Source organism: Callospermophilus lateralis, unplaced genomic scaffold (assembly GCF_048772815.1).
Source record: "Callospermophilus lateralis isolate mCalLat2 unplaced genomic scaffold, mCalLat2.hap1 Scaffold_63, whole genome shotgun sequence".
Taxonomy (NCBI): Eukaryota; Metazoa; Chordata; class Mammalia; order Rodentia; family Sciuridae; genus Callospermophilus; species Callospermophilus lateralis.
In genome coordinates this window covers 9,274,114-9,286,726 of record NW_027514713.1, presented here as the reverse complement: position 1 = coordinate 9,286,726, position 12,613 = coordinate 9,274,114, and the positions used below count along the sequence as shown (strand labels likewise).

At 35.2% G+C, this 12,613-nt stretch overlaps 1 protein-coding gene across 1 annotated transcript in view; it reads left to right on the top strand.

Moving 5' to 3' along the window:
* Positions 1-8,567, top strand: part of LOC143389702 (A-kinase anchor protein 9-like) — a 72,690-nt gene extending 64,123 nt beyond the window's left edge. The window contains exons 20-28 of the mRNA XM_076842577.1: positions 2,603-2,704; positions 3,563-3,623; positions 3,738-3,773; positions 3,850-3,917; positions 4,028-4,128; positions 4,312-4,449; positions 5,399-5,475; positions 7,081-7,243; positions 8,254-8,567. Of these exons, the coding sequence (XP_076698692.1) occupies positions 2,603-2,704; positions 3,563-3,623; positions 3,738-3,773; positions 3,850-3,917; positions 4,028-4,128; positions 4,312-4,449; positions 5,399-5,475; positions 7,081-7,243; positions 8,254-8,567 (1,060 nt within the window). The remainder of the gene's footprint in view (positions 1-2,602; positions 2,705-3,562; positions 3,624-3,737; positions 3,774-3,849; positions 3,918-4,027; positions 4,129-4,311; positions 4,450-5,398; positions 5,476-7,080; positions 7,244-8,253) is intronic.
* Positions 8,568-12,613: the final 4,046 nt, after the last annotated feature.

The window sequence follows — 12,613 nt, the reverse complement described above, 5'->3', positions numbered from 1 at the left end:
AGTTTTCCCCACCCCACCCACTTTTCCTCTTGCAGTTATGTTGCTTGGGACCATTAAACACTTCTTGAATTTTCGAGTCTTTTTCTAAATGTTGATTTTACCTCATTCTCTCTTCTGATTATAATAATGCATATTAGAATTTGATTTCCCCTGCCTCCTACATTCTGGATTTACTTCTTCTGGATATTTTCTTCTGACCTGTCTTAAAAGTGCTAGGATTTATTTTACTTCCCAAATCTGCTGCTAAAATCATTCATTGAGTTTAGGATTTTAAAAAATTCAGGGTTTAAAATATTATTTTAGTTGTAGATGGACACAATATTTTATTTTTTATAGGATTTTTTAAGAGAGAGAGAAAGAAAATTTTAATATTTATTTTTTAGTTTTTGGCAGACACAACATCTTTGTTTGCATGGGGTGCTGAGGATTGAACCCGGGCCGCACGCATGCCAGGCGACAACGCTACCGCTTGAGCCACATCCCCAGCCCGACACAATATTTTATTTATTTTATGTGGTGTTGAGGACTGATCCCAGTGCCCCACACGTGTGGGGCCCATGCTTCACCACTGAGCCACAACCCCAGTCCTATTTCAGTACTACAGCTCAAACCCAGGACCTTGAGCCATGTGCTCTACTATTGAGCTACCTCTCCAGACTCCTTGCTCTTTCTCATAAGGGACTAGGGTCTTACTGCTTTCCAAGCTATCTTTAATCTCATAATTCTGCCTCTGCCTCCTGAGTATCTTCCACTGTAGGAAGGTCACCACACCCAACTATTTCTTGGTTTTATAGTTTCTAATCCTTTGACAAAATTCATAATCTTTTTTTTTTCCTCTTTAGTGGTGCTGGGGTTTGAACCCAGAGCCTTGTGCATGCAAGGCAGCACTCTACCAACTAAACTATATTCCCAGCCCTGAAATTCATAATCTTGACTTTACTTTTTTGACTATATAAAGCACAGTGATTTTAAAACATGTGCAGATAACCCCATTAGCTGGTTTCCTTTTCTGTGGGATTTTTTCTCACAGAATTTTGTCTTATGGAGTGCCTGGTCAGTTTTGATTGGCCAACATTGTTGTGATAATTATAGATGAAATTTGAGGACTAAGACGAAGTTATCTTCTTATAGAAAAGTGTTGAGGTTACTTGAGTAAGATTGTCACTTTAAACTTAGTCAACAATTAAGATAATTCAAAAATGACTTGTCTTTTCAATGTTTCAGTATTGTTCCTTTTGGATTTTTTGCCTATTCATCAGTTAAGTGTGCAGTACTTTCTAATCTAAACTCAAAGACTAGGGCTTTTATTAAGGGTCCCTTTATTGGTAGCCTCTTTTTTCCTCTAAGCCCAGGAATTTAATGAAGGCTTGGTTCAGACTCATATCTTTGTGATATCTTTAATAGGAGAAAAGTACCTTAAAGTGCCAGCCTTACTTGTAATTCTGAGATTCCTTTTTCTAATGGATCTTGGCCACATACATATATCTTCACTGACTTTTTAGCTTGGATCCCTTCAAACACAATTTTATATTCTTATAAAGATGTTTTGATTGTTCTTAGTGCTCTCAGACTAACTCTTTGATAATTGGAAACAAAATTCTCTCTTTTCTTCAAGATTCAGTTTTCTCCATATTCCTTCTTATGCCAGTGGGGAAAATTATTATATTCCTTTAGGCATCATTTATACCTGAAACAGTGAGCTCTTTTATTCTTTAGCATCTTACAAGGTAACTAGTATATTATAGCCACTCATAAAATACTTGCTGAAGAATTAAATGAGAAGCTATATAAGAATATATAATCCCCTTTTTCTATTTGGTATCAGTAATCCTTTTTTACTGTAGTTCTTCTGATTTATGGAAATTAACTTTCAAGTTAATTATCTTTCGAATTGGAACTATGGCTAAAGTAGTACAAGGATAGCAGAAAATAGTATTTTTTAAATCATTAAATGTGGCTACCTTTGTGTCAGTAGATGAACATCTTGAGTTTCATGATCAGAGTTAAAACTTGTCAGTAGATAATACTCTGATAGTGGGTCAGTTTGGCTTCTTTTTCTGGTTGATAGACATTATCAAAACTCAGATTTGTCTTTTTGCTTAATTTATAATTCTAAAGTGTGAAAAATGTTCTGTGGTTAATTGCATAGCTAAAAGACATATTCTAGAAGATTTTTTCTTTGACTATATGTTTATTATGGTACCAGTCTTGGATTGAGAAAAGAGTTCCTCCATGACAAAGATATACTTAGTGTCCTACCCATGGCAGAAACGAGAAAAGAATTATCCCCTGCTTTATCCTAATATGTTTAATTATGTTAGGTTGATCAGTCCTGATCTTCCACATTGAAGTAAAGTGAGTTTTTATTATCTTACACACAGGAGACTTGCCCTTGGGGCACATGTTGTTTTCACATTTATTTTATTTACTGGTAAGTAGAGAATTAAGAGGAGAAGTTAGAAAATGTAAGTGATTTGCCAGAGTTTGATTTATGAAATTGCAGGTTTGAATTCCCATTTTATGTGCCTAAGCATTTTATAGAATTGTTGACAGTGATATTCACAAAGAGAAACTTTTGATTTGATAACTGGCTTTATTTTAGGAAACTGAGTCAAGAAGAATGTGAGAGACTAGAAAAAGAGCAGCAGCTGTCAGCTGCAGATGAAAAGGTGGTTTCCGCTGTACAGGAAGTTAAAAATTACAAGTGAGTTCAGTTTCTAAAGGAGGGTGTCAATGTCTAATGAATTAGTGTTAGCTTTCTTTTTAGTCTTTTTTTACATAATGTAGATAGAAGAAAATAGTATGGAAGTATAATAACGAGAGGATATGAACACATTCAATTCACACAGGAGAAAAAATAAATTTCAACTTAACAAATAAAAAATGTTAACAAAAATTTACTTGTACCCAATGGACAAGACCATAGGGAACTTGGTAAATGCAAACAGTTCTGGGGGTTTTGTATGTTGTAGTAATTCTTAAGAAATCAGTTTGCTGTGTGTTATATCAAGACCGACAAAAGTGTGGCATTTGATAGACCTTGGAAATCTTCTATGGATATAATTTGAAAAAGAGAAAAAAAAGTTTTAAGGAGGAAGATATTTCTAGCAGAATTACTTGAGAACACACTGATGAGCAGTTAAGGAAATTATAATTTATCAATTCAGAATCTCTAGCAATTAAATGATAAAGAAGTTATTAGTATTAGGTTTTTATTTATTTATTTATTTATTTATTTATTTTTGATGCTTTACTACTAAGCTACATCCTTAGACATTTTTTTTTACTTTGAGACAGGGTCTCAGTTGCATAGGTTCCCACTTAATTGCTGAGACTGACCTCGAACTTGTGATCCTCCAGCCTCAGCTTCCCAATCTGGCATGGGATTACTGGCATGTGGCATTGCACCTGGTCTGTAGTATTAGTTTTGATCACACTGGATTCATATAACTATAGAAATGTTTTTCTTATGTATGATAAAAGTCTTTAAAAGTATAGCTGATGGAATAAAGAGAAAATGGTCAGAATGTTTCAAATTTTATTCAATTGTTGTAATTCTTAGGCGGAGAATTGAAGAGATGGAAGAAGAATTACAGAAAACCGAGCGCTCATTTAAAAACCAGGTAGTAATTAATACTGTCCTGTAGTTGCAGAATTCTTTGATATCTAATACAGACAATTATAGGCTATTATAATGAGTCCCTAAAAACATTTTTTTAATGTGTTGTCTTTTTCAGATTGCTATGCATGAGAAGAAAGCTCATGATAATTGGGTAAGATGTTTTCCCCCTTTTCTTTATTTTTTGCATAGCCTACCATAACTGAATTTGAATATTTTCTCTTTAATAGCTCAAAGCTCGTTCTGCAGAAAGAGCTATAGCTGAAGAGAAAAGGGAAGTTGCTAATTTGAGACAGAAGTATGTGATTTTTGTGTCTTACTGTATGTTTTATAGTGTTTTAAGGTTATGCTAGATATTATTTAGGATTGCTGTTTCATAATTCAGCCCATTCTTTCTCAATATTCAAGACTACTGGAAATGACCCAAAAGATGGCAATGCGGCAAGATGAACCTGTGATTGTAAAACCAATGCCGGGGAGACCAAATTTACAAAATCCTCCTCGGAGAGGTAGGGGGCACTTTGTAAAAGGAGCTATTTTATTTCTTGGTGCAGAATGTATGTAAATTACTTTTTATTTCTGTGTGTAATGGTTATGAAATAATCTGAATGATTTGCTAAAGCGGGAGGTGTGGGGGTTGGTGTCAGGGAGAAGGCTGCCTTAAAGTAGTAATACGGCATTGTTGTCTTTAGGTCCACTGAGCCATAATGGCTCTTTTGGTCTATCCCCCGTGAGTGGTGGAGAATGTTCCCCTCCATTGACAGCAGAGCCAGCTGGGAGACCTCCTTCTGCTACTCTTAATCAAAGAGATATGCCTAGAAATGGATTTGGTGAGCATTCGCATGTTGCTTTATAGTAAACTGCTTCAAGGTTTTGGGTTTTTTTTCCCTTTTGAATATTCTAATGAAAACATAGAATTTGGGCCTGCACAATATATAGAAGATAATTTCTTACTTTATCTTAGTGAATGTTTTCTGTAAAATCTGTTCTAGAATAGAAAACATTTTTTTTTTTCCTGGAGGTCCTTGTATTGTTTTTTTCTTTTAAATTTTACACTGTGAAGTGTAAACCTTTATCTTTAAATTAAATCTCTATGGTGTTCCTTTCCCAAATATTATAAAAGTAGCCTTAAACTTTATGTAGCATACATATTTCCAATATGAAATACTGAGTCTTATTTCCAATTCTAAATAGGACTGTAGTCTTGGTAAGATTGGAAGTCAGGTTATATAGACTAAAGAAAAGCCAACCTACACATACTTCAAGTCTATAGCTTAAAGTTTAGGACCAGTACATATTAATTTGCTGTTCTATCAACCCAAGGCAGTTCTTTATTTTACTTAAGTCTCTTCATAAATTGTGATTTTCATATTGGGCAACCCATTTTTTATAAAAAATATTTTTAATTGTAGATGGTGTGGTGCTGAGAATCAAACCCAGTGCCTCACACATGCTAGGCAAACACTCTACAACTGAGCTACGACCCTAACCCCTGGGCAACCCATTTTTAATGTTGCTTTCTAGTTATTGTTGAACCCTGACCTGTCTACCAGTGGTTTATTTCTTCTGAAAAATACATACAAGGGCTCTGATCTTTCTTTCCCAAGGGTCAATGGATGGACCTTTACCTCGTACTCAAAGGTCTTCTGAGGCATCTGGGAAACCCGTTGCCTCTGGTAAAGAGACCAAGTAATTTCAAAGAATCTGTAATTGTGGATGCAGGATTTTTATTCTTTTCATGTTAGCATAAGTCTGAATCCATTCTTTGATCTCTAACAGACCCAGGATGTGGTCCAGCTCACATGAACAGCAGCTCCAGAAGTTCTTCTCCAGCTAAGGTGACGGATGAGGGCAAGGTAAGTTCTGTAGTTACTGTGAATCACGTGGTCGTGCAGGAACATGTAGCTTTCTTACAGTACTTGCTCTTTGCTTTATCCTTCTTTGTGTTCTATTTGTACTATCCCATTTGTTTTTTAAAAAGCAAACTGTTCCCCAAGAACCTGAGACCCACTCAGTTTCTACCATTACTTCTTTGACTGAGCATCCAGTTGGAGTAAGTACTTAGAGGTTGAGAACTGAATTGGGTTTTATTCTGTGCATTTCTGGGAAGGATATTCAGAGCATGACACTGATCTTGTTTGCTTTAAACTGCATGCAATTTTGAGCTTACTTTTCTCCTTAACTTGGAAATGTGGCTTAAGTGTGTACAACTATAATGAACTACAGAATGTGAAAAGTTATCACTCTAACTTTATATGGTGTTTTGTGTTGAATGTTCTAAGGCAAAGTAAATTCATTATAAATTATATAATTCATCATTTTTATTTTTGTTTGGAAGAATGCTATTTAAGAATTCCTCCATTTGAGCAAACCCTATTTTGAGTGATTTGAATTAGATTGGTATCAGATTTTCTGAAAGTGAAATACTGTTTCAGTGCAACAATGATAATCTGAAATGACCTCTTGAGCCAGTCCCAAGCAATGGTCTCATTTGTTCACATAAGTGCATTCTCTTGTAACTGTGTTGCTATTATATCTGGTAGGTCTTCTGAAGCTCTATAATAAAATAAATTTTTAATTGTTTAGTTTCAAACCCACTACTCATAGGAAATGATAAGTCAATATCTCAAATGGTGTACAGTAAATGAAAGTAAATATTAAAGCCTTGTCTTCCTAATTTGTGTATATAGCATTGTGTTGGAAAATTCTTCTCAAGTTCCAGTGTATACATATTCCAGGAACATACATCTCTGGAGCAATCTAAGGGCAGCTTAGATAAGACCCCCAAACCCCTTTGTAGTAGAAGATTTAAAAGAGAGCAAAGACCTGTTGTTAGAGAGGAGTATAAGTGGGAAAGCATGGCTTGGAGGCAAACCTGGGATTGAGATCCTTTAATATGCAGTGTGGCCGTCAACAAATTATGATAATCCATTTGCTTTTGTTCCCTCTTATTTAAAACAAGACAGTCTACTTAAAGATCTCAGAGGTTGAATAATATATGAAAGACGTACTGAAGATACTCTGAATTGTAGCTATTATTACATGGGTAGAGAATGGATTTTTCATTGTATTCTGTTCATTCTTAATATGGAAGTAATGAGCTACTGTGATGAAAGGGAAGTGATGGGGAGGGGGGGACTCCCTTTGAAATAGGTTGTAGTGAATACAGCAAGACATACTGGTCAGAAATCACCTCTGTTAATAACCTCTGCCAGTCCTCTTGCCTTTCCCTTTCCTGTGCAGATATAATCAGTAACAAACTGCTCCCTCTTGTGGAATCCTTATAACTTCTGTAAGCTGTCAGTGGGAATACACAGGAGGGGTGGGTAGAGTTTTGTTGCACTGATGGTGTTCTCTGGACAGGTGCCTGTTTTGGGTTTTAGCTTTTATCGGTGTTGGTACTTTGTCTTAATACATAGGAATTTTAAAACTTTTAACTGCTTTCAAATCTTAAATTGCAGGTTAATATGGCTATGAAAGAGCCCCCTCCTTTCTTAGGGGTACCCTTCATGGGCCCCCCTATGGGACCCCCGATGGGACGGCCTCCACCACCTCCCTTTTGGTATGGACCGCCATTTCAGCTCGGTGGGCCTTTTGGGCCTCGGCCAATTCCTCCACCATTTGGTATGATGATCTGAACAGTAGTGATTGACTTATAAATCACATTCATCTTTCATTTCTATTGCTTGCTAAAACAGTTGGTTGCTATCTCAGGTCTTAAAAATGAAAGGATACAGCTGAGTACATTTTAACTTTTCCTCCAGTTTTCTGGGACATATGGGACACTACATAATCTTATACTGAGATAGGCAATAGCTATCTCATTGACAAGGATAAGGGGCTATATAGAGAAAAGCCAGAAATATTACTTCTGCAGATGTTTGTTGAAAATATGTTGATATGCACTGCAATAGATGGAAAGGTGGATGAGACACATGCCATAACTTAAAATTTTGTCACAGATATGAAAATCCTATAGCATAAAGTTTGTAATCACCCATAATGGAAGCATAAGCAGTAGGTTATAGAATATAGAAAAGGAAAAGTCAAATCCTCCTTACCTTGAGAAAAGTCAGAGGGAAGTGTTAAAGAGGAGGATTTAACAGTGACCTAATAAATGTTGCTGATTTAATTAGGTGGCTGTGGAAGGCCTTTTCCAGGAGGGCATGCACCTTGATTTTGATGGCATGTGTAAAGTCCATGCTGAAATACTTCATGAATTTTTAATGGATACAGTAATAAATAGTGGGATTTCCTTTTATCAAAATTTCTTTGATGTAGCAAAGTTCTTATTTCATAATCTATTATCTTGTCATGGTAATATAGTACTTCCAAATATAAATGGAGCTCTTGTGAGATAGAAATAATTCTGCAATTATATAGTAGGGAAAGAAAAAAGATAAGCCTGGAGCTAGGTAGAGCCATGTTTAAATCCTTAATATGTTGCTTCATGGCTGGTTGGCCAGGCTATAACCTAAACTTGTTCCATTTCAGTTTGCCTCATCTGGCAAGTCAGGGTGTTCACCAGTTGATGTTCTAGGCTTGGGAGAAATTAAAGACTATATTAACATACTTGAAATCACCCAAGTTCAGAAATTTCTGGGTATTTACATAACTTCCTTATTATTTTCCAGGTCCTGATATGCATCCACCAATAGGCTTCAGAGAATATGCACCAGGTGTTCCACCTGGACAATGGGATTTGCCTTTTGACCCTCGTGATTTTTTTCCAGGACCTGCACCATTTAGACCTTTAGGCTCATTTGACCCAAGAGAGTACTTCATTCCTGGTGCCCCATTACCACCTCCAACTCATGGTCCCCAAGACTATGGGCCACCACCTGCTGCAAAAGACTTAATGTCTTCAGGCTTTAAAGATGAGCCTCCAACTACACCCAATTCTCAGAGTAGTGAGGGCTGTTCACAGGCCTTAAAACAGGGCCCATAAAATTAACCTCTGACACTTAGTCAGAAATTGGACTATGAACTATTCATTGTGTTGAAGGATTATTGGCTTCAAAATATAAAAGTTTTTTTAATTGGTTTATGTTTTTAGAATGAAGCTGCCTTGGCACAGTATACATTTGGAGCCAAAATATTTTCCCCCTAAATATCCCCCACTTAAACTAGAGTATCCTTCCAACTTTAAAATGTGCAATAAAGAATACCTTTGTTTTAGTTAATGTAGCATATACAATTGCTAAATGATTTAGAATGTCATAATTATGGACATTTCCTGTGGAAATGCTTTAAGAACATGTATTTCCATTATCCTCTTTTTAGTGTATTCCAGTTGATAACAGAGAAATGGTGTTTTATAAGCTTGATTTTCTCTTTAAATATCTGGTCGCAGAGACTGTTACGCTAAAAATGTTTACTCAAAGATCATAAACTTCATTTTCCTTCTTGCTGAAGTTCTTTGTTGTAATAGTTCATAAAAAATTGTTTATTAATATTTCCCAAGTGTCTGTTGATTCATTGGATTGTCATGAGACTTTGTGCCATTGGGGAAGCATGTAAACTCACTCTCAGAACTGAAGATGGTGACTTGGCAGCATATTTCCTGTTGCTCACTGTTAAGGAGGCTGGACCTTGGTCAACTGTGGACTTATACAGAGGAATTTATTTTACTTGTGAGAAGTCTTGTGGCTCTATTTTTGTAGCACATTCATGTACTTTTTTCTAACCACTGTCCATGTGAGAATAGTTTTCTGAGAATGAGTTTACATTAGTAGCAAGAGTTGTTTGACCTGAAGTTCTACTGCTTTTGCCATTATTGCATTATAACAGTAAAATATAGGGTGGTATGTTGTGTCTATAAAAAATAAGGAAATTTCTTTTAAAAAATGTACCTTGCCACTGATTTTCAAGAAATATGATTAAAAAAATTAGAAAAGTATAATCCTCTGAGAAAGAATGAATGAAACTCTAAGGCTTATAATGTCTTTAATCAGCAACTATGGGCTGAATTAAATTCTTTTTTTTTTTACAGATACTCAAATATATTTTATTTAAAAATCAATTAAAGCAAGTCCTGAATCTGTAACTACTGTCTTTAAAACAATGTTTCTAAGAACTAGCTCTCCAGAGCTGTAATTTTAATTACAGCAATTTTAACAGTACATTTTACGAGGTTTAAGATTTAAATAAAATTATAAAAGCCTGGTACTTTTGTTTACTGCTAGACCATATTCTTCCATTCTTTAAAGTTCTAGAAAGTAATAGGATTGTTGAAACCTAGAACATATCATTGTTCTTTTTATGTCCCCTAAGTATTCTCAAAATAGGGGCAAAAGCTTCAGTGTGAAACAAAATCTCTGTGAAACAACATCTCTAAACTACTGAAGATGACTCAGAATCAAAAAGAATTTGAGTCCGTTAGGAAGAATTCAATCTACGTAGCCTCCATTTAATATCAGAAGCAGCAGCTGTGTGTAAGAGGAAAAACCATATAATAGCTTATGCCATTTTTAACCTTGTAAAATAAAATTTAAGTCACAAACACCAATTTTGAATGTATCTTTCAACCTCTATAGGACACAAGGCAATGCTGAAGTTACTAAAACTTCTAATTTTAAAATAGCATTTAAATAAAGGTGATGTCAGCTAGGAAGATAGATTTTCAAGGAAAGGCAGATTTATTTTTTTATTCAAAGCAACAGTAGTTTTCCCTCTAAAGCCTTTTTTGTATTTATTCTATTGGTAAGCTATAATGCGTTCTATGTAGTTTTCTGAGCAGTTCTGAACCCACCCATAGTTGCCTCTCCTTACATCCATCTGATTGTACCACTTCTGTAGCAAAGCCCAAGGTAGCTGCCCATATACCAGTTGTGAGAGAATACTGTCTCTTGATTCAATTATACTTTTGTATCTCAAAAGTTTTAGAAGTCCTCTCCAGCAAATTGTGTTTGAGTTTAGTTACTAAAATCATTTCATTTGTGAAGCAGTAGTGTTTCAACCTGAAAGTATTACTGCTATAGTTGTAATTATTGTCCAGTGACTCATCCCCTCCCACACTAGAAAGTAAATTTAAACAACTAATTTGTGAGATACAGATTGTTTTGTGTTAATTGCTTCAAGATAAAACCACCTTTTTTGGCAGGGGAGGTTTGGTCATTCAGGTCTGAATTAAAGCTAAGCTGATGACAATGTTCAATTTAAGTTTGTTTAATGCTGATGAAAGACATTCATACAAAGCATCCTCTTTTTTTTCACATAACCCTGTTCTTTGGTGGCAGCTGGGGTTGTGGCTCAGAGGTAGAGTACTTGCCTAGCGCAGGCAAGGCCCTGGGTTTAATCCTCAGCATCACATAGATAAATAGAGGTTTAAAAAAAGCATTCTTATGTGAAGGATGCTAAATGTTTCTTTATATAAATTATCACTTTGAGGGGCTGGGGTTGCATGTGAAGCACTAGGTTTGATCCTCAGCACCACATATAAATATAAAGGTACTGTGTCCATCTACAACCAAAAAAAAGGTTTTTTTTTTTTAAATTATCACTTTGATATACGTGTTTTATAGTCTATGAAAAAACAGAAAGAACAATGTATCAGTTTTGCTACATTTTAATAGTAGATTTTAAGGGAGCAACTTCAAACATCAGTAACATCAAACAAAAAGGTACTGAGTACTCCACAGGGTACAGAGTGCTGCCAAGCACCTTGTAAAGTTTACATGACATGGAGAAGATGAGGCCCTTCTCTTGAGAAGTTTACAGTCTGGAAATTTTGACTACTCAGAGTTTCAGTTGAGTGAACATTTTATTAAGGCAAATTCTTCATTTCCTAGAACTACTGTAGACTGAACTATTTTTGCACTTGTGAAATTAACCCAATCCAGATGAAAGAAAAGACTAAATTTGGTTGAGAATTCTTTCAGGCTCATATAGTTTTATTAACATTCATCTAGTAAACAAAATTGACCTAACAGACAACTGAAAAATTAAAGACTAGATCTCTTGAAGTGCAAGGGCTAAAATAACTGTTATTCGGTTTAAAAAGCAAACAGGTAGTATGATTAGGGTTTACACTAGTTTAAAAATAGGCCAAGTATTGCATTCCCTTCATGCATTGTTCTTTTAAAATAGTGAATATTAAAATACATGGGTTCTACATGTAACCCACAAAAAAGCTCCTCACAAATTTTTATGTTCTGTGTATCAAATATCCACCATGTGTACTATGAAAGTTTTATTTATGTCTCATCATTAAGTTAAAAGTAATGTAAATGGTGAAATTATAATAGGCTAATGACCTGCATATTTTCATATGAATGTCAATATATCTAAATAGGATATAAATGGCAGTTGTATCTACCTATATTAAAAAAATAGAATATCTTTCCAGATTTTGCATACTCATCACTTTATAAAGACAAGGTATGCAGGTTTTAAGGTTTCACAATCAGTTGTCAGAAAAACAGCAGTTGTTCCTGCAGTATCTCATTAGCATCTGACTCATATATTTTTAGATGACATGATTTAAACCCACCCAAAAATTTGTAATTATTCTGAGAGACATGGTTTTAATGTTAACCCTAGAATCATTAATGTTAACCCTAGAAACAATAGCAATGTGATGTAGAACAACTAATCAACATGACTAAAAATATGCTCACTTTCAGAAAAACAATCTGGTCATCTGGAAAAAAATCATAGCTACAATCTGGGGGGCACTCCCATATAAGATATTGATCTGGTCAAGGCACACTATTTCTAAGTAGAACTATCAGATGAGGGTGAATTTAGGCCAGCTCTAAGGAACAGCCTATAAGACAGACCATAACTGATCCAATTTCCTTTCAAAGCAATCTGGTACTATCCTACCCACTTCAATTCAAAAGTTTGAAGTTAATTCAAATCAAAAGACCATATTGGAGCAAAAGTGAGCAAATGTGTAAACTCTAGCACATTCTTATTGCTGTATTTTAAAGTTTGAAGATGAGCATACCTACCACAGCAGTATTGTTCAAGGAAGCAGGGTAGGAACAGTGG